The sequence below is a fragment of the Prinia subflava genome (assembly GCF_021018805.1).
Source record: "Prinia subflava isolate CZ2003 ecotype Zambia chromosome W unlocalized genomic scaffold, Cam_Psub_1.2 scaffold_39_NEW, whole genome shotgun sequence".
NCBI lineage: Eukaryota > Metazoa > Chordata > Aves > Passeriformes > Cisticolidae > Prinia > Prinia subflava.
In genome coordinates, this window is record NW_026960613.1 from 125,049 (window position 1) to 147,929 (window position 22,881).

Below are 22,881 nucleotides of genomic sequence, written 5' to 3' on the forward strand. Positions count from 1 at the left end.
TGATTCCAAATTTTGTGATTTGAATTTTTAATAAACCAAATTATTGAATTTAGTAATAAATTGTCCTGGCATTTATAACACATACAAAACTGATATAGATCTAAACAAAAATCACACATTTTGTAAGTAACAAAAAACATTTTCATTCTCTAAAAACTGAGAACTATATTATTCTATTGACTATTACATTTTCATTTTTTAATTTCCTCTTCGTTTTATGCCTTATGGTGGACTCTACTTAATTCATATGGACAACATATATGCACAGTTGTAGGAAAGAGCATGTGATCAAAACAGATGACAACAGGTGCTGGAGAGGACATTGCATGTAAAACTTAAAGATGGAGAGTGAGGCATCCCTCTGTTATAGATGACCAGGGATAATTAATGTTTTTTTGTTATATGTTGTTGAGAATATAGGTATAAGATACAGTTAACTTATAAGCAAGGGCTTTGCCCTGAAATGGGCAAGCCCAGACTTGTAAAAGTTGCTTTTCACTTCTAAGCAAGGGATTTGCCCTGGAAAGGGGCAAGCCCAGGCTTGCAAAGTAACTTTTAAGAAAGAACAAAGGTGTAGCTAGGTGGAGAGATGACGCTAATGTTGGGGGTTAGATTTGTTTTTTTTTTCTTCTCACAGAATTTTTTCCCATAAGTTTCCAAGAAGCCTTGATGACTACTTAGTCAGAACAAAAAGGGGTACTTGAGAGATATAGCAGCACGAGGCTACACCTATTGTTTCTGAGTCCCTGGGAGTGTCCCTCAGAGGGGAGAGATGATGAGCTTTGGGAAAGGCAAAAAGACAGATCTGGGGAAGGGGGAGGCACTCTTGCTCTCAGCGCCGAGGAGAATGGTCAGGCTGCCCTCTGCCTCTGCCTCGTCCTGGGAAATCTATCGTCATCTGCTGTGTACCCGGGAATCCTGAGCTCGCTTTCTCCAGCCTCTCCCCCCACCGCCGCTGCTTCTTCAGAGCTTGGAGGTTCCACTGCTACTCTGTAGCCCTGCACTGCCCAGCCCTGCCGGGACACCCCTGCCGCTCCAGCTGCCAGCGCAGAGCTCCTCATCTCATCCACCAGCCCGGGACTTTCCTTCCTTCCAGCTCAGCCTCTCGGAGCCCTGCAGGGGCGCCGAGATCAAACTGCTCTGGGCTTTTGTAAAAGAAAGCCCTCAAGGTTCTTGGTTCTGTTTATTATTGATGCTGTAGTTGTTGTTTGTTTGTCGTTTTGTCATATATACTAGTAAAGAACTGTTATTCCTACCCCCATACCTCTGCCTGAAAGCTCCTTTAAATTTTTTTTTAATCGGAATAATTTGGAGGGAGGGGATTTGAATTCTCCATCTCTAGGGAGGTCCTGCCCCTTCCTAGCAGATATCTGTCTTTCAAACCAAGACAGCTAATCACCGCCATTTTAAGGAAGGAGCCACCTCTTTGTCTGGTGACAAGGACTGCTGAGGGTTCAGTCACTGGATGTTTACACGAACCTCAGACACCACATCGGAGGAAGACACATCGCCCAGACAACATATTTAAGGAATATATAAGGGGACTTGAAGCGGGCGGGATTTTGTGAACAGAGGGGGGGTCACACTGAGACTGTGACAGGTGTTCACCCAATGCTGATCCCGGGTCTGTCAGCATTGTCCTTTTGAATGCTGGTATGTTTAAAATTTTATTCTATATTTCATATAGAATTTTGTACCCCAAGGGTACAAAAACAGCCCCACTCTGTTTGGAGAACAACTTGCAAAAGATTTGGAATCCTGGGAAGCTCCACCAGGAGAAGGGAGATTGCTGCAGTATGTGGATGACATCCTAATAGCTATCCCAACAGAAGAAGAGTGTGTGGCCTGGACAGTAAGCCTCCTAAACTTTTTGGGGCTTCAGGGGTACAGAGTGACTAAGAAAAAGGCTCAGGTGTTAAAACAAAAGGTGATCTACCTGGGCTATGAGATCAGTGCTGGGCAACGGACTCTGGGGAGAGAACGCATAGAATCAATATGCCAAACCCCGAAACCCCAGACAATAAAAGAACTGAGAACCTTCCTGGGCATGACAGGATGGTGCAGACTATGGATTTACAACTATGGATTACTTGTGAAACCTTTGTATGTGCTCATTACACAAGGAAACAGAGATCTCCAATGGACAAAGGAAGCCACACAGGCCTTTGGTCAGCTTAAAAAAGCTCTCATGTGAGCTCCAGCTAAAGGATTGCCAGACATGAGTAAACCATTTTTTCTCTTCTCTCACGAGAAACAGGGAATTGCCCTGGGAATCCTGGCACAGGACCTGGGTCCATATATAAGGGCAGTTGCTTATATTTCTAAGCAATTGGATGCAGCAGCTAAAGGATGGCCAGGTTGCCTCAGGGCAGTGGCTGCAGTGGTGCTGAACATTCAGGAAGCCCCTAAGTTCACCCTGGGCCAGAAAATGACTGTGCTGGTGTTTCATATGGTATCCTCAGTACTGGAAACAAAGGGAGGCCACTGGCTTTCCCCACAACGGTTCCTGAAATACCAAGCTACCATGGTAGAACAAGATGATGTAGAGATAGTGGTAACTAACATTGTCAACCCCAGCTTCTTTCCTTAGTGGGAACCAAGGAGAGCCAATTCATCACGATTGCCTGGAGACCATTGAAGCCACCTACTCCAGCCGCTCAGACCTGAAGGACACCCCTTTGGATGATGCAGAAACCTGGTTCACTGATGGAAGCAGTTCTGTCAGCGATGGAAAACGACATGCTGGGTATGCAGTCACCACATCTAGAGACCTAATTGAATCAGCACCATTACCAGCAGGTACCTCTGCACAGAAGGCAGAAATAATTGCCCTAACCCCTGCATTAGAATTGTCAAAAGGAAAGACAATAAATATCTACACGGGCTCCCGCTATGCATTTGGGGTAGTGCATGCTCATGGAGCTATTTGGAAAGAAAGAGGACTGTTAAATTCACAAGGGATGAACATTAAACATGCACGAGAACATGCACATTAAGGCACATCAAAAGGTGAGCTCAGAATTGGAAGAGGGAAACAAGCTGGAGGACAGAGAGGCAAAAGAAGCAGCAAAAGGTGAGGTGATAGTAGAAGGAGCCCTGACTCCCGATGGCCAAATCTCCCCCGAAGGTAAGCCAGTGTACAATAAAAAGGATAAAGAGCTAATTGAAGACCAAAAGGGAACATATAACCAAGAGGGATGGCCTATTACAGAAGGAGGGAAATTGGTTATCCCCTCCCATTTACTGTGGCCATTAGTAAGGGAAGAACATCAGAAAACACACTGGGGAATTGATGCTTTGTATAATTACTTGACTGGAAAGATCACTGCCAGGAATTTATATGCCACTATCACCCAAGTGGCCCGGCAGTGTGAACTTTGCCTCCAGACTAACCCTAAGAATACCCCTAAACCAAAACTTGGCCAAACTGGAAAGGGCCATGGACCCGGCCAGCAGTGGCAAATTGATTTTTCAGAATTACCAAGAAAAGGGGGGTACTGATATTTGTTAGTACAAACAGATACCTTTCCAGGATGGCCAGAAGCTTTCTCCACCAGAACTGCCAAAGCCCAGGAGGTAACCAAGGTGTTACTTCAAGAAATAATACCACGCTTTGGAGTTCCAGCCACAATATCTTCAGACAGGGGACCGCATTTCATTTCAAAGGTGGTTCAACAGATCAGTCAGCATCTGGGTATAAACTGGGAACTTCATACCCCATACCATCCCCAGTTGAGTGGCCAAGTTGAAAAAATGAATCATCTGATTGAACAACAAATTGTGAGGCTAGGGCAAGAGGCTAATTTACCTTGGCCCCAGTCCCTCCTGTTAGCATTACTGTGAATTCGGACTAAGCCCAGAACTAAAGAAAAGCTGAGCCCCTTCGAAATGCTTTATGGGAGACCATATGGGGTGCAAAAAGGGGTATCCACCCAAATTGGGGAAGAAAGGCTGACTGCGTACATGATGGCCTTAGGCAGACAGCTTAGAAAAATTGAGAAACGTGGCTGGAACTCAAAGCAGAGGGCTAGATGGGCCAGTGCATGACATACAACTTGGGGATTATGTGTATGTCAAGTCTTTTACAGAAAAAACCTTGGAGCTGCAGTGGGAAGGACTGTTCCAAGTGCTTCTCACCACTTTTACTGCAATTAAGATCCAAGAGCAGAACACCTGGATTCACCACTCCCGAGTGAAGAAAGCTCCTGAGACCCCCTGGAAAGTAAGACCAGCTGTATACAGGCACAACTGTGGCTGCAATCAACAGCTGCATTGATTATAAGAGAAGGAAGTGAAGGAGCCTTTCCAATGGAAATCCAAAAAGCTGACTGGGAAAATGCTACTAAATTTGAAAAGAAATTTCAATCCTGGTGGACCCTGGTAAACTTCACTTATGATCCAATTGCCAATATGGCTACTGCCTTTGTGCTCACCATTCGCAAGGCCACAGTTTATGTTATTCACCCCATTATAGCACTAGGGCTGAATCATCAAAGATCGGTGCTCTACCGTTCAGAACACAGAACGTGGGCACGGAGAATGAATAAGAAATGGCAAACCATGAATCTAGAATCCTGCATTACGAGAGAACAGCAGGGGTTCATTTGTGAAAGTAACACAATCGATGCTCGAGATATATGTCTTGATACTAAACAGTGTCTGTCATTTTGAAATTCATCCAAATACTAGTCAAAAATCTATACTTGTATATATTGGTCAGGGTTGTGTATGCCTAAGGACTGCGTGTGCTTATATAAAAATAGACAGGGATAATGTAACCTTGATTAGCAAGAATCAGTCTAACTTTTGTATTTGTAACTTCGTTAAAATTCTAGGGTGTGACTTTCTGTATTTGGCACCAGTTGTGTCCCGCCAGCTAATTAAGTCTGACAACACAATATATCACAAATTGTCACCAACACCTATTGGGATGAATCTCACTTTAATAAAACAATTAATCAATCATCAGGACCTTGTTAAAATTCTAAAAAGTATTCAGGAAACTGGGGAGAAAACCTTAATTACTGTCCATCATGACACAAAGGAAATAAATAAATTTCTACAAAGGGTAAAACAAGATGCAAGTCACAGTTGGTGGGACTCATTCTTTGGATGGTCACCCACCGCAACTGAGATCCTAAATACATTATGTCACCCCATCATTGTCTTACTAATATTAGTTAGTATAAGTTTAGTGATGTCTTTTGTAACGCTTATTTGGAATTGGAAACTGTTACAATGAGTAGCAATATTAACCTCTTTATCCCAAGTACATGGCAAGGCGTTGAGAGACACATATCGTAAGGATTGGAACTTGTACTAAGTAAATGAATTTACTACTTTATTGAAAAGGGGGGACTGAAACATGATATTGGAAATTAGAGGATATTAATCATAGAAATTAGAAAAGTTCATTAAAAAGTAGGCATTCAGATGATGTATTGCTGCCCTTAGAAAAAAACAGAAATATGTAGGAATGCAAGGATGCTTGATAAGAAGAAGAGTTTTTACCCAAAGCAGGAGACAAGATTGCAAGTGAACCAAAGATACTAAGATAACAGGCACCTTGCACCCCCAGGGACAGATAAAACTGACCTTACAGCTTGAAGTGTGACCAGAGCACCGGTGAGCATGCGCGAGGCGGCAGGGTCAAAAGTTCATCTCAGAGGAAGACTCCTTCCTTCATCCCTGGGACCCCCGGAGACCCTTGTAAGAGACCACCAGAGACAACTGCGCAGGCGCAAAAGACTGATGGGCTAATTAGAATACGAAGCGGAGGGGGGGGGAGCTAAAGGATGAATATGCATGAGGTATTGTGAAACTCAATACATATGTAACATTCTAGAAGATAAAAGAGAAACGTAAAGTGAGCGAGGGGCGCTTGTGCCTTTGAGAATTATCTCGCATCGCGCCCAGCGCTTAATAAACTACATACCTACTTTAAAATTCGCTCTGCCTCCGAGTTTTAGAGTCCTTTCCGCGTATCACTGGTACTGGAATTGAAGGCAAGCTGGTCTGGGTTCGTGAAAAAGGATGGTAGCTAAAAGTATTGGTTTAATAAAGGTTACAACGACAGGATATAAAATGCAATATATCAATGCCTTGAAATGATAGAATATTAGGTTCTTGCAAGCAAGGGAAGTATATTACTGTTTTTATCTGTTGTAAACACCTTTTATTTCTTCTGCATATAACAGAAGCATTCAAGTATTTTCAGGATTACCGGAATAAATTACTAGTGTCTAGTATATTTTTATCCCCCACATTTTAATTGCCATCTGAAGGTGGAGAAGATACTTCTCCCTTTGTGAAAATATTACATATTCCCCTTTTCCCTATGAACCAAAGGCATTTCTTTTAGGAAGAGAATGCAAGGGTAAAATAAAAACGTGCATTTATCGACTAAAACCAAAGGTAGCAAAAGCACATAAAACGCGCATGGTCGGGTGCTGCATCCGCGGAGTTCCTGGCTCCTCCAGCCGCTTATTCCCATCGCGCAGCAGCGCAGAGGAAGAGTGGAGAGGCAGCGATAGAGGCCATATTTCCGCCAGAGTCCGCCATATTTCTACCTCACCACGCCCGCAGAGACAAGCCATTAAAAAGTCCGTCGAGCTGGGCTCACAGTGTGCATGCCCTAGTCTTCACCTGCCTTCTCTTCCTCTCTGGTGGAGCCCTTTCTACTCGTCCTTTCTCTCTTCCTTACTGCCAGGGCAGGAACGAGCCGCGACAGCTCTTCAGCAGCAGTTCTCGCGAGAGGGACGAGCGACCGTGCCTGGAAAAAAGGTTCATCGTAAGGAAGTTCTCCCGCCTGGCACACGCTGAGATTGCCGGGCGGCGGCGGCGGCATTGCCCACTTTCGGAGGAGCCGAACTCTGGCTTTAGGACAGAAGGAGCGGCAGGGAAGCGTAATTGAGGAGGAGGGGAGGGGTTAACGGATATTAGCATTTCCGTGGGGGATGGTTATTTCGGAGGGTGGCGTGGGGTGTAGTTTCCAAGGGACATTCGGGTGGTAGTGGTAGCAGAGGCAGAAACAGAAGTAGTAGTGAGGGAAGGAGGAAGAGGGGTGTTTGTGCTGAGCAGCTTGGCTCGCGAAGAAAGCACTGCTGCCGCCACGGCTGCAGTGGTGGATGTTTTCACGTTACTTGGTGCATAATTTAGAAGAGGAGTTGGAAGCGGCGACTATTTGAGGCAGGGAAGGGGGGATTTGTGCTGCTGGGGGCCTGCTTTTTCCTTATCTGTGTGTGGCATCGAGGCAGCTTGCTGCACTTGCCCTGCAGTGCCCGGGTGGGGACTTCCGGGCAAAGAGCGTCTGTGTTCCCCGGGGCTGGTGCTCTGGTGGGGTGTGTGCGCGCGCGTTTTTAGGGTGGGGGTTGTGTCTGAACCAGTTAAGAAGAATGACTTTGGAGTCCATGATGGCGTGCTGCCTGAGCGAGGAAGCCAAGGAAGCCCGGCGAATCAACGACGAGATCGAGCGGCAGCTACGCCGGGACAAGCGGGACGCCCGTCGGGAACTGAAGCTGCTGCTGCTGGGTGAGTGTGGGCCGCCGTCAGCACACACGCCTTAAGCGCCGCTGGGGGTGCAGCCCAGACATCGCTGCCCCGGGCTCTGTCCGGCTGGCCCTCCAGTGCATTACATGGCGTGGTCGGTTCGGTTTCCTCCAGGCGCCTGCCACCTTCACCGCGGGGCGGTCGTGGTGATGGTGGCAGTGACCCGCTCGTCGTTCCTCCGCCACCGCGTTGTGTGTGCGCTCTCGTGTGCAGGCTTCGCCAAGGTGCTTGTAGCTGGATAAATAACCGTGGTTCCTGTGGGTAGGTTTGATATGGTGGGGAACCCGTCTTTCCAAAATGGAGAGGGAAAAGATGGCTGGTTAGTGGAGGGGGTATTGGGGGAATATCGGTGATGATGGGTATAGGAGAGTGATGGTAAGGAAGCAGTTTAATGAAAGAACTTGCAGGGGGGTTGCTTTGCAGATTTCTGGTGCATTGTTCTCTGAGTCTTAGGTTGCTGGGTCACCAGTTGCATTTTTTTCATTGTGATTTTTATTCAACGAGGCAAAATGGGATAAGGGGCTTATGCCCAGATTGTAGGCTGACTTTTAAAGCAAAAGGAGAAAGAAATCATAAAGATCAAGATGCACCCATGAAGGAGAAAAGTAACCTTAAAGTATACTAGTAGGTAGTAGGATCTTTAAGACTTTTGGAATCCACCCACTGTTCCAAGAAATAAAATCTGTTGTATCATTTATCTTTAATTAAAACAAGTTGTTATTTTGGAGCCACGAGTGTGCAAAGGCAATGTTTGTTTAGTAGGAATTTGGCTTGTGTTAAAATAAGCTTTTTGAATTAAAACACATTTGTCTGTATCTGGGGTGCTCTACTACACTGTGTAGTTCTTGTGGTAATACAGCTTCTGTCGTAGACTAGCAGGCCTTGAAATATGTCTGCACCAGTATTTGGGTGAATGAGAATGTTCCAAGTGGATGTGGGGTGTTTATGCCAAAGACTTCAGTCTTGGATCAGGTACATGAAAGTAATTATTTATATTGGGGTAATAAACTGCCTTTAGACTAAGGTGATTTGAAAGGAACTCATTTATTATAGTGCTTGCTTATGAATGTGTTATTTTCTACTTTAAATAATAGAGTTTGTCTTCTGTATATGGAGAAAGGTATTGGCATCCTTAACTGATATGGAAAAAGGAGGGATGGAGACAGATACAATGCTACCAGTAATAACATTCTGTCTCATTGTGGCCTAATTTTGGGTTGATGGAAGTGTGTGCTGTGGCTATTTCAAGATCCAAACCCAAGATAAAATAGAGGACAGATACCTTGCATTTTTAAAATTTTATGGATGTTCAAATATATTTACTTAACTATATGCATTTGTTACGGGAGAGGCAGTTGATGTTTGACTTGTTACTCAGGTCAAAATTGTTGCTGCATATCCTGGTCTTCTTGCAGTGATGCTGGAGATTTCTTCCAAGTTTTTAAAAATGCATGAAACTTACTGAATGGTACCAACATATACCACACAGAGAAGGAATTCAGAGATTTAATTCCACAGTCACTAGTGCAGATCTGGTATTTTATAAGATCCACCCACTTGTAATGGTAAGTGTATGGTAATGGTAGATTAGGGCCTAATTGTAGCATTACTTTTAGATCAAATGAAATAAAGTGTTTTCAGAGCAAATAGATAAGCCATCACTTAGAAAGCTTTGAAGAAAACACACTGAGTGCCTGTATGTTTTCTTCATATATCAGTACCTGTATAAACCATGCTTCTGAACATGTAAGCATGATGTACATGAAACCAAGGTAGATGTTCTGTTTCATACTTAATAGCATATCTGTATTTGAGTAGACATCAGTATAGAAATTGTTCTTCTGTACACATTTTTTGTGTTGTACTTTGTCAGCTGCAGTCACATATTTGAGTGAAAGTGTTTGTGCATGTGCAGCTGTTTAACAGTTAATATTGTAAAATGCAGTATAGCAGTAAACCACTGTTGAAGTTACGGGTTTGGATAGAGATTCAAGTTTCAATTTATTAAAAAACCCCAAACAAACCAAAACTCAAACTTTCTAAAAATTTGTTTTAATTAGTGTATTTCTTTTAGGTATCTGACAGTACTCTCTGTCACTTTCACTGCATCCCCAGCATAGTCATTTGTTCAGTTCTTAAGCTTGTGTTATTTGTTTGGGTAATTCATATGGTTAGGATGGATAAAATCATTTTTAAAATAGGAAAATAATAATTAAAATGAGGAAACTGGGAAATGTCTGAAGTTGTTCGCCATCCATTTTTTTAATTGACTTGACCTTTACTATCCCATTATGTATCTTTAGCCATAAAAACTTAAAGTAGCAGTAGTGCTTTATTTTATGTAAATGTAAGGCAAGCTTTTTTAAAAAGTGCCAACTTCTCAGTCCCACATTGAAAAGTGTTGTTGGATTTAGAAGCCTAAATGGGTTAAAGGCTTTTGAACATGGGACAAAAGATATATCCTTTTGCTCATAAGGTGAGAACACAGCTGAAGCTGAGCTGTGTTAACTGACCACATATGCTTTTTGAACTTGTTGCAAGTGCATAGTAAAAGGTATTAAATCAAAAGGTTGTAAGGAACAAATGAGAATGTCTATGCCATATTTTTTGTTTCTGTTTAAATATTAGACATACGTACAAATGCAAACATCTAGCAAATATAAAGAAAAAATTTTGAGTCAGAAGGGAGGATTTTTTTTCCCTCCGAAACTTGTAGAAATTATAGTGCTTCCTTGCAAAGTGAAATATTTCCCTCCTAACTGTCTTGGTTACTGTTACTGTGTGACACACATTATGCTGTGTGCACCTTTCTTGTGTATTAATGATATGCTTTTACTTTTTATGCGATCAGAGTTTAAAATGTTGACAGTAATTTCTGGAAAACTTTTAGCATGGTAAGATTATTTAAAATTATTAATTAAAAAATAAACTCTCTCCATGATTAAACATTAAAATGCCACTTTTAGGTACTGCATTGAACATCATTGTTCTGTTCTAATCTACTGTAAAAAATTAAGCAGTCTCTCTTACTATTGTAGTTCTAAAAAGTGAGAACTCTAGCATATGCACTGAAAATAGTTCAGCCAGCACAAGTTGGTTGCAATGTTTAATGTACTTTGGAGCAAATTCAGTCTTCCACTGAATTTGGTTTTTATTTCCTGTATTTTTGAAATTCTTTTGTATTCCATTACTGCTGAACATTTTGTAAAACCTTATGGTTGTTCTCCAGAGCATAAAATTGTTAACATTTATTTGTTGTTTGCTGTTGTAAATACATATATTGCTATAGTACAAAAAAGTTATGTTTTTAGTGTTTTATATTGGTATGCACCAAACAATGTACAGTATTCTGCATGCTTATATTTTAAGCATGTATGTATGTATTTATTGTTAAGTAGCAAGAGGCATGTGATCTAATTTTCTATGTATATAATTTTGACTGTCATCAGTGGAAGTTTTAGCTGGTCTCAGAAAGCAATGTTTGGGCTTAAATGTCAGTTTGTCGCCATAAACCTTCACTACTGGAAATAATATGCCTGTACACTGTATATACTTGTGTTATGCATTATTTTCTCTTCAGGAGTATCTAAGAAAATAATCAGCAATATCTATAAGCTTTGGCAAAATTAGGTATTGGAGATGAATCAGTGAAGCAAGGTGTTAAATATGAGTATCTTTTCATTATCTATATGTTACCAAAGAAAACGTGGGAGGTAAACCTTTTGAATGTAGCATGAATTGCAACTAGTCTTAAGTGGAAGACTTTGTTTTTTCTCCAAACCTGTAGGGTATATATATGTTGTAGGGTTTTATTTGTATACCTGTGGTAGCTGAATGAAAGATTTGTGTACAGAACTCTGTAAATTAGCAGACTTAGACTTCAAAAACCTTGAAGAGAAAGTGGGGCCCATCAAGCCAACAGTCTTCCTTCCCTGCTGTAATCTGAAATATATATGCAGATAGTCTCATCTACTTATATAAGTAGATAAACTGATACTACACATTTCAGGATTTTTTATGTGCACAATTTAAAAATTCTGGTATTGATTAGCATATCCTAATTGACTATTTTATTTGCTCTGCATTAAAGCAGAAAATGTAATTATTTTGAAAGAGCATTGCAACCTCTTCTTATCTTGTCTTGATCCATACTTATACTTGCACTGAACACTTGTAAATAAGTTTAGGTAATTACAACAGTATGTATTTATGATTAGAAAACAAGTAAATACTTAATATATATCTTGATGATGTACATTGAAATTAGATTGGTAAGCATATCTTAGTTTGGAGAAGCTGTTTCTGAGGTTATATAATTTGATTCTGGATGACAAACAATGATCTATTTTATATATATGTAGAAATATACATCCATTTATAAAAATAACTGGTTTTGAGGAAAACATGAATCATCATCTTGATATCTATGTGATAGCATGATTTTACATATGCTGGAAAAGAGCATATTCATTTTTTAATGCAGGATAAAGGAATATTTTATTTTCAGCTCTTATAAAGGATTTTCCTCTGGGTTTGTTTTGATTTTCCTCCTTTAAAAGTGATCTACTGTAGTTAATGGAAATTAGTTTAGAACCTCAATAGTCAAAGAATTCTGACTAACTTAGTTTTGCTCATATGTCAAAAAATCAAGGGACCCCAAATTTTTACTTCCTTTTAAGAACATTATTGAATTTGTACAGGAGGGAAACATGATAAACAGAGGACTCTCTTGAGAAGGGACTTTGGGGTGTATATTGTCATGTTAAGAAATATTTCTGTGTTTTTAGCAACTTCAAATTGTGTTTGGTGTGTAAAGGCAGTGGTAATTTAATAAGCAACAGCATTTCTTGTGAAGTAATACACCAATCTGCAAAATTAATCCTGGGAAGGGAGAGCATGATAAGGTAGATGTGTGTTTCTTGCTCTGCTCAATGGATTAATACTGAGGAAATGTGTTCTCATACTTGAACAAGATTGCATGCAGCTGTTGCTAATAAAATTATGGGATGTTTTTCAACATTCAAGTGTTATTTGTTCTACTTATTTAAAATGTCTAACTTGCAAGAATCAAGAGCAACAAAGTAAAATAAAAACTGAGGAAGCACTTGAATATTGGAAATACTATGAAGCCATATAAATAGTATTCTTAAAATCAGGGAAGTGGGCAACAGGCTTAAGTATTGTGTTAACACTGTGCAAAGAAATAAGATACTGAGGAGCATAAGTCTAAGTGATACTACAGTTTGAAAAGTTTTCAAAGTTCCCAGGGAAGTTCTAGGAACAATATATATCTGTGGGTTCTTTTTTTTTTTTCCTCATGCTAAATTTGAGAATAGAATAGTTCAATTGGAAGGGACTTAAAATGATCATCTAGTCCAAATGCCTGACCACTTCAGGGTGGATCAAAAGTTAAAGCATGTTATTAAGGGCATTGTCCAAATGCCTCTAACACTGACAGGCTTGGGGCATTGATCATGTCTCTGGGAAGCCTATTCTGGTGTTTGACCACCCTCTGGGAAAAGAAACACTTCCTAATGTCCAGTCTAAACCTCCCCTGGTGCAGCTTTGAACCATTCCCACACATCCTCGCATAGTATTGTTATGGACAAAATGTCTAGCACACAGATGGATAAGCACATCATGCAATGGGTGAGCAACTGGCTCACGGATCAGGCAACAAAGGGTTATAGCGAATGGGGTAACATCAAGCTGATGACTCATCACTAGTGGGGTTCCACAGGGCTCCATCTTAGAGGCAGTTCTCTTCAACATCTTCATAAATGACTTGGATGAACGACTGGAAGGGATACTAAGCAAGTTTGTGGATGATACAAAACTGAGAGGAGCTGTTGACTCCCTTGAAGTCAGGGAGTCCCTGCAGAGAGACCTCAACAAATTAGAAGACTGGGCAATCACCAACTGTATGAAGTTCAACAACGGAAAGTGCTGGATTCTGTACCAAGGATGGGGCAACCCTGGATGTACGGACAGACGTGGGAATGAGATGCTGGAGAGCAGTGCTGCAGAAAGGGACTAGGGAGTCCTGGTCAACAGAAAGTTGAATATCAGGCAGCAGTGCCCAGGCAGCCAGGAGGACCAACCATGTCCTGGGGTGCATCAGTCACAGCATCACCAGACAGTTGAGGGAGGTGATTGTCCTGCTCTACTCTGCACTGGGGCGGCCTCACCTTGGATATTGTATGCAATTTTGGTCACCACAATATAAGAAAGATATAAAGCTATTAGAGAGTGTCCAAAGGAGGGCAATGAAGATGGTGAAGGGCTGTGAGGGGAAGCCATATGAGGAGCGGCTGAGGTAATTTGGTCTGTTCAGCCTGGAGGAAACTGAGGGAAGACCTCTGCAGTCTACAGCTTCCTTGTGAGGGGAAGAGGAAGGGCAGTCACTGATCTCTTGTCTGTGATGACCAGTGACAGGACCCAAGGGAAGGGCCTGAAGTTGTGTCAGGGCATGTTTAGGTTGGATATTAGGAAAAGATTCTTCACACAGAGGGTGATTGGGCACAGGAACGGGCTCCCCAGGGAAGTGGTCACAGCACCAACCCTGCCGGAGTTCAAGAAGTATTTGGACAACACTTCTGGTACATGGTATGACTCTTGGAGATAGTCTTGTGCAGGACTGGGAGTTGGACTTGATTATCCTTGTGGATCTCATCCAACTCAGCATATTCTGTGATCCTGTCTGGATACCAGGGAGAAGAGATCAGCTCCTCCCTCTCCACTTCCCCTCCTCAGGAAGCTTCAGAGAGCCATGAAGTTGCCTCTCAGACTCTATTTCTCCCAACTAGAGAAACCCAGAGTCCTCAGCCACTCCTCACAGGACATGCCTTCCAGCCCTTTTACCAGCTTTGTTGTCTTCCTCTGAGGGCACTTCAAGAACCTTCAAATCCTTTTTTAATTGTGGGGCCAAGAAGTGCATGCAGTACTCAAGGTGAGGCCACCCCAATGCTAAATACAGAGATAGTCACCTCTTTTGACTGGCTGGTTGTGCTGTGTTTGATGCATCTCAGGATGTTTTGCCCTCTTGGCTGCTGGGGTACACTGCTGACTTCAATTGAGCCTGTTGCTGACCTGCACCCCCAGCAGGGCTATTCTCTAGCTACTCCTCTCCCAATTTATACTCTTAAATTGGTAATCTGAATGTTAATTCTCTTGGTCATCTTAGAGAACGTTGGATAAGAACTCCTGAAACTACTTCTATCTATGTTTCTGGGTAAATGGGTTTCAGCCAGAAAGACAGAAGGTTTCTGTAGCAGCAAATGCTAACTTATAAGGCCAGAAAAACCCAAATGCATGAAAGTTGGGAAAGGTGTCATGTGGTTTTAGGAACCTATCAGGCTTGGGAAACTGAGGATCTAATATGATTTTTTTTTTCAAACTCTGATATTGACTTTAGTAAGCATTATGCATACCACTATCTCATAGACCAGGGCAATGCTAGCAATAAAAATTCAGTGCTGTATCTGGATGGGATGGAGTTAATTTTCATCATAGCAGCCTGTATCATGCTGTGTTTTGGATTTGTGACTAAACCAGTGTCGATATTGTCAATGTTTTGGCTATTGCTGAGCAGTGCTTTCACAGTGTTGAGATTTTATCTTTTTTTTCCCCCACTCTGCCTCCCCTCTTCCCCCATCCCCAATCTCAAGTCAATAAGGGGAGGGGGGGATGGTAGGATGGGCTCAGCAATAAAAGCTCTGGGAAAGAAGGAGGAAAGGGAGAAATGGCATTTGTCTTCCCAAATAGCACTGTACATGCTGAGGCCCAGAAAGTGTCAAAACAGTGAATTAATGCCTCTTTTTGCTTTGCTTACACATGTAGCTTTTTATTCACCTATTAAACTAGCCTTACCTTGAAACACAAAGGCAAAAAATGCGGTCTTGAGTTAAAAACTTACAGATCAACATGCTTGCACAATTCTTGGTATGTTATAAAAAATAACTTTCCCCTGTGAAACACTGTCCCGTTCTTACCTTGAATTTGTCCAGGATTTGCTTCTAGTCACTTGTTATATTTTGTCTATTTTGACCTTTGATATTCGATATATGACCCATGGGCACTTAGAAACTGAGACCAAGATAGTTGTTAAGCTTTGTATCTATCATGAGGCTAAATTAATTGATTTCCTAATGCTAATTGTAGGGTGAATTTTTGAGTCATTTAATCATTCTTATAGTTATCTTTCTCATCCTTTTCAACATCACTTCTGAATTGTAGACAATGAGAAATGAGCACTGAGATGTATACATTCTTTATTACAAGTGCAGAAGTAAAACTTTTCTTGTGATAGTTGAGATGCCACTGTTGAGATTTGTACAAGGAAAACAATGACCTTCTTAGTTATGGCATCAAACTACTCATGTTTGGATGGCTGTCTACCATAACTAAAATGTTCTTCAAAATAATTGCTTTTCAGGGTGGGTTCATTCACCATTTGCAACCTGCTTTCTCTATTCCTGTATAGTTAACCTTATATTTACCTGTATTCAGAAACAGTCTCTGCCTGTTCCTGGTTTACAGGTTATTCCAATTACTTCACATCATCCTCTTCATAATTTACCAGTTCACAGCTTTTGTGTCACATACAGGTATTGTCAGTAGTAAGTTAAGAGGGGTTTTTTTAATCTCATGGGTAAAGATATTTAAGTTTCTTATCAGAATGGGGGTATCATTGGGATCCTGTTAGAAACAAAGCTGCCTGAGGACTTTCTCTTATGTAATTTGCTTAAAGAATGAATGTGTGCTGTTTGTTGTATGATACCAAATCAGTTGCTTAGCAGAAGTCTAGTTCCTCAAAACTGCTGCATTTATAAACCAAACCACTAGAACTGTTGTAAATGCTTCACTCTTAGTATGCAATCTCTCCCACTTCCCATTCCCTTCCTTGGGTGTTTGTTTGTTTTTTGATATTTCAAGATTTATAACACATAAGGGCTTCTTGGTCAGTTATCCTTTTGATAAGAGGTGTCTTGACTTACTGAGTAACAACAATGTTCTAACTTCAGTAACTGCTCTGTAACGTCTTCAGTAACTGCTGTAGTGGAAACTCTTTCATTGTCACTTTAAATATGATCTGTGTTTCCCTAAAACCAAACCAGAAATATTTACTAACTGTGTGTGGATTTTTTGGTGTTAATATGAAGAACCATATCCATTTAACAGAGGACCAATGCAGTGCCTTAGTTTGAAAGACAGCTGTCTGCTAGGGAGGGCAGGGCCTCCCTTGGAATGGAGACTTCAAAACCCCTTCCCTCCAAATTATTATAAATTGGAAAATTAATTGTGTTCTCAGGCAAAGATATTGGGATAGGAATAACAGTTCTTTACTATTATGTATGACAAGGCAAAAAAACAACAGCTACAGCATTAACAACAAAACAGAACCAGGAACCTTGAGGGGTGTACTGGTTTGAAAGCAAAACCAGTGAGACTCCAAGTCAGAAATACAATTTAATAGAGAGAGAAGAAACAAACAACAAAAGGGTAAAAATAAGATAAATGCAGTAGTACAAAGGACCACTGACAGAGTCAGAATGCAAACCTGACACTCTGTTGGTCAGGGTGTTGGAAGCAGCCTGAAATAAGTCTCCTGGAGTGACAGATGTGGCTCTGTTGGAGAACAGATGATCCTCAAGAAAGGGTCCAGTCGTCCTCTGAGAATCCAGTGGAAACAGGCTCCCTTGGTGTTTGGGATTGCTGGTTTTATCCTGGTGGAAAGGCTTTGGCTCCTCCCACTGGGTGGAGCATCTCACAATGTAATGAAGTAATGTTATCAGTCATGTGAGAGGCCTAAATACCCCATTCACAGGGGATATCCCTCGGAGGAGGATGGGTAGAGGAAGAGATAAGAAGGCACTGCCTTATCTGGTGTTATTAGGTGTCCCATTAACAGAAGGCATCCACCCTCTTTCCACCCCTAGAGTTATAAGAGATAAGGAACAATATCTCCCAACCGATTTCAACAGATGAAAACAGAATACACATTTTTGTTACATTTTTCAACCCAAGACAATGGGCTTTGCTTCACAAGGCCTGGGCCGGTCTGATCTCAGTGCCCCTGTAGGACTTTGAGAGCACCAAGTTGGGACGGTGGAAAATCCTGGGCTGGTGGATGAGATATATTAGTAGCTCTGTTGGTGGTAGCTGGAACGGCACGGATGTCCCAGCAGGGCAGGGCAGTGTGGGGGTACAGCGTAGCAAAAAAAAAAAACCAACTTCAAAGCAGTGCTGAAGAAGCAATGGCAGCGGCGGGACAGGGCCGGCCCAGCTGCAGTAGGGCAGGAGGAGGCAAGCTTAGGAGTCCTGGGCAATCGAGGAGATAATGGTAGATTTCTCAGGACCGTAATTGGTGATTACAGTGAACTCCTCCCGCAGTAAGCAACAGCCTGGCTGTCCTCTCTCTGATGCTGAGAGCAAGAGATAGTGTAGCTGCCTCTACCCATCCTCTACCTGACCCCAATTCTTGCAGTATCTTTTCCCCTCCAAGAGAAAACTCTGAGAGACCAAAAAAAGGTGCAGCCTGGTACTGCACTCTCCTTTGGCCACCTCTTTTATTCCTTAAGCACCCATAAGTACTCAGTAGTTAGTTTCCTGTCAACTTATGGGAAAAAATTCTGTAAGAAAAAAACCCAAACAAATCTAACCCCCAACATGCAGTTTTAAGTTTTGGGGTTTTTTGGCATGAAAATATGATGTTTAGAAAACAACAAAAAAAAGCTCTCTCCAGTCTTTTGAACTCTTTAGTTCTTCATTTGACTTCTCTTCCCCCCTCCCTCTCCTGCAAGGTTTTTAATACTTCTGAAGGTTTTGACTTACTTATTTCGACTTTCTCTTTTACATCCCATCTTATCCAAACTCCTTTTACTGTTTTTCATGGTTTCCTGTTTTGTGGAATTGGGGCTGTGTAGCTATTTAATGAAATGGTATGAAATGCCTCTTAGTTGTTCCCATTTTAAATTTATTTGCAGCTGTTCTCACTCCTAATTCTGTCAGCTTTTGTTCAAGTATTTCTCATGAAACATGAAGTATTTGTACTACTTGTTTTAGACTTTTTTTTGCTTGCACATAACAAATATAATCAAGTCATGATAACATCTTCTAAAAGTTACTTTTTACTTCAATTCTGCCACAAGTTCTTTTTCTTCATATGATAAGATGTATTTCTGTATAGTGCTTTTCTGTATTAGAGAATCATAGTTTCTGAAATACAGACATTCCAATGTCATTTGCTTGTGACTTTTAGCATCTGTTATTTTGCCCTAAGAGACTATTACCTCCTTGTGTTTTCATTAAAATGTTTCAAGAGCTCTGCACTGTTGTCTGTCAAATCACCTTTGACTTGGTTATCTGACATGGTTCTAGCTTTTGTGTCAGTTCTTTCTGTCTATTAGATTTTAAAGTGACAAATTTTCAGTAATGAAATGATACTCTGGCCTCTTTGGCCAGTCTGTCTTTCTGAATGTTTTTCATTTTAACAATGAGAACTATCCAAACTCTGCAACTCCATCTTCCACGTACATCCAGTGATGCTCTATCGTATATTCTTTCCCTGTCCAGGAATTTACCTTTAGGTGGTCTGGTGTTTTTTTTCTCCTGGTATGTAACAAAACTGTCATTTAAATTTGATGCCAAGCTAATAAATGTTGTATGTTTAGATATTTATTATTTGGAAGAATTGCAATTATTTGTTTATTAGCAAAACTGAAGTATCATCAGTGGATATTCACAGATGACATTTTCGCATATGTTCAATTTTGTTGTCATTGTGTGTGTTAAATATAGTTAAGTTCCTTCATCTGTTGTCAGGGACTTACTTGCATCTAAATAGAGTGCACATTAATGAAATAGCTATCCGAGCCATATGCACTTACCCCTTGGGATACCTACAGACTTCTCTTATGTACTATATGTGCTGTGTTCATGGCTTGTCTACCTCATGAGCACAATATGACTATAAACTAATGTCTTTGTGAAAGGAGCAATGCTTGGTGAATGTTGGCAGCAGCTATTTGGCATTTTTGTGAAATATGAAAAAGTGTTGTTACACCTTGAGAAACAATTACTTTAGAGGACTGTTAGAAGGCCTTCTGCAATTTCTGCAAAGGGTCCAAGTTTGTCCTTAACAGCTGTGTGGCTCTTGTTCTCCTGAAGGGATTGAATGTTCCAGGACTTAACTGCAAGTGGAAGAGTCTGGGATGCTTACTGTTTAAGAAAATTTCAGACCCTAGGTTCTGATGCAGTCAGGTTATTACAGGTTGAGCTGGGTGCCTCCAGAGAAGGACCCCGAACAAAGAAATCCCTGTGCTTTTATACCCTCACAGTCTGTGCACCTGATCTTCACATGCACTCTTCATGCACTCTGCACACGCCTCTTGGTCCAATGGTGATTTGTGGTCTGGGGTCTTCTAACACCTCATTCATTGTTTTTATTCACATGGGCTGTGCCAACTTCAGTAGTCCCACATCTGTGCTCATCCAGCTCCACAATATCTTTGGGACTTTTCTCAATTCTGAGGGTATTCCAAAATAACTTTTGGTTATACCTTCTTACATTTTTTTCTTTTATTACATTAATTCCCATAACAATTAAATCTATTCCTTCTGGTACCAACCTTTTTTCTATATCCAAAGCCTGCAACAGATCCCTTCCCAAGAGACACACTGGTGAGTCCTCAGCTATTGCATTTTCCCCATACACTCTTATTTTCCATACTTTGTTTCTGTCCTGAATTTTTTTGCCAACACTGTCACCAATAAATTCGCCTCCTGTTCCTTCATCTTTCTTTTCACCTTCCAGTCTTCCACCTTTTGCCTTTCTTCCCTTCCATCACATGCAAACATGGCTACACTCAATATTTTTTTACATGCTTACACTCTCACCATACTAGATTTCACAAAATCACTAGGTTGGAAGAGACCTTTAAGATCAAGTCCAACCCATGCCCTAACACCACCTCAACTAAACCATGGCACTGAGTGCCACATCCAATAATTTTTTTTTCAGCTAGGTTCTTCTTACTTGTGGATCACAAAAGCTGAAAATAAAGCACATGAGCCTTTATACATACATTTAAACTCGAAACAACTCTAAACAGCATTCTCCCTTAGCCTTGGCATTTTACTTCCCCAAGCTGTTAATTCTCCTGAGGACCACAGATAATGGTTGTAAAATGCTAACACTAGGGCATTACTTGGCAGAGCCCTAGATTACATAGCAGTGGGATTTGGCACTGTGTGTAGGGACATAGGATACAGCCCTGCATTTTGCAGCAGCAGGGAGGTAGGAGCAGGAGCAATCAAAGGGATAGCAAGTGAAAGGACAGCAAACGAAGTGACAGAAACAGGAGATAAAGCAGCTGCAGTTTGCAAAGGTGGGGGGTAGAAGAAAAAGCAAGCAGAGTGGCTGAAACAGTGGCAGCAGCTGCAGTGTAGGGAGGAACATCCACCCCTGTTTCGGATACCAGTTCTGTGGTTGCAATCATCATTTGCTTTCTGATTTTGTTTTAGGTTTTCTCCTTGCATAAGTCAAATTATCTCATATAAATCAACAACACATGATTAGACTAAAGATATTCTTAAAGATGTAAGATGGTTTTGATCAAATGTTTACCACAACCTGGCCAGATTTTTTATGGATTTATCCTTGTTTTTGTAGTGATGAATGGGCATTCCTCCTGATACAATTCTATAGCACACCTTTTCAACAGTTCTTTTGTTCCAGACTTTTGTTTTTTGTTTTGTTTTTTTATTCAATTCTGGAGGATTTCAGTCAAAGGCATCCCCTTCTCTACTCTGGCCATATTCCCCAGTTTTACCTTGTTTCAGGAGCTCTAACCCCAAATTTCCTTTTTACCTCATTTCAGTGACTTGAACACCGAATTTCTTTTTTACCAAAATACAGGTACCATTTTTCAGAGGACTTAAACCAATCTTAGACAAATTCCTTGTCATCTGTTATAGAGTAAGGCTGGACTCAAACCTGCCTCCTTGGAGTGCCGGATTTGAACTTGCATCCTACCTGTCTCTGTGTCAGAATTTAAACTCATTCTAGAGAGAAAACTTCCACTGCAAAGGGCCCACATGAACTAACCTGTCTGCCAGCAGTATGGACATTTGGAGTCAGAAGGATCCAGAGACGAGACCTCAGATCCCTTCTAGGTTACTATCTGTTTAAGAAAAGTTCAGACCCTGGCTTCTGAGGCAGAATTGGTTTATTTCAGTTTGAGCTGGTGACTCCAGAGAGGGACCCCGAACAAAGAATCCTGTGCCTTTATACCCTCACAGTCTGTGCACCTGATCTTCACACGCTCTTCACGCGCCCCACATGTGCCTCTTGATCCAATGGTAATTTGTGGTCTGGAGTCTTCCAGCACTTCACTGGATTCTTTCTCCATGTCCACCTGGGCAGGCCATTAACTGCTCTTATCTTCCAACTTGGGCCAGCCTTGGGGCCCTCTAGGGTCTCGACCCTTATCTGAAGGTATCCAGTCTTCCTCTGTTTTCTCCCCTGCTTAGCAATTCATGCTGACAGAATTCTTTTAGAGTTCACCTTTGCTAAGTTTTGAGCTGAGCCCACTCATGCTAAGCTGTAAGTTACAATTAAACCTAAATTTACCCAATTAATTTCTAATATTCTGTAAGTAAATTTTTAAAGTAAATTTATAATCCCCAACAATTACAGTACATCTTTCTTTGATCATAGTCTAGCTTTTGGACATGGCCAGACAATCTTACCACGATGAGGATTTGGAGCCTGTGGGACTATGTTGTCCTACATGCTTGTGGTGACTAGCAGGTTATGTATAATTTTGAGATGTGAATAAACATAGCTGAAGCATAGTTGGGATTTGATTCCTGTTCTCCAGTGCTGACACATGCAGTCTGAGCTCTTGTACTCCCTGAAAATTAATTTCCTTGTTCAGCAGAACATTTAAACCCCTGACTCATTCTGCTTGGTGGGGAGGGATTTTGAGGCTAGTGAGTTCACAGTGAGCATGCTGCAGCATCATCTTGCAGATGTGTATGAGCTATATTACCAGTTCACCCAGACATTTAATTAGTGTGGCTGGAATCTTACTATGCTGCTCCTCACCTATCAGTTCCTTGTGTACTTAGGGATTTATAAAAGATTATTTTGCAGACATTCCTGGGCCGGTGTGACTGGCTACTTGAGGAAAATAAGTTAAATCCTTAGTGCTGCAGTTTTCAGGACTTCCAACAGTAGTAGGACAGCACACTTCTTGGAATAGCAGCCTCTGCTAGTAGTCCATCATGTGGGGTAGACAGCAGGATATCTTGTTACTTTTGATTATGGGC

At 41.3% G+C, this 22,881-nt stretch overlaps 1 protein-coding gene and 1 long non-coding RNA gene across 2 annotated transcripts in view; one reads left to right on the forward strand and one right to left on the reverse strand.

Annotated features, from left to right (window-relative positions):
- Window positions 1-2,633: 2,633 nt before the first annotated feature.
- On the reverse strand, window positions 2,634-6,710 carry LOC134565199 (uncharacterized). The gene is made up of 4 exons (XR_010083807.1): window positions 6,570-6,710; window positions 5,936-6,040; window positions 5,596-5,706; window positions 2,634-2,771 (listed from the first exon to the last, which is right to left on the reverse strand). It is a non-coding gene; the product is annotated as an uncharacterized LOC134565199 (long non-coding RNA).
- The window catches only part of LOC134565197 (guanine nucleotide-binding protein G(q) subunit alpha), a 275,102-nt gene continuing 258,269 nt past the window's right edge, over window positions 6,049-22,881 (forward strand). The window contains exon 1 of the mRNA XM_063424683.1: window positions 6,049-7,530. Coding sequence (XP_063280753.1) covers window positions 7,395-7,530 — 136 coding nt within the window. The 5' untranslated portion in view covers window positions 6,049-7,394. The remainder of the gene's footprint in view (window positions 7,531-22,881) is intronic.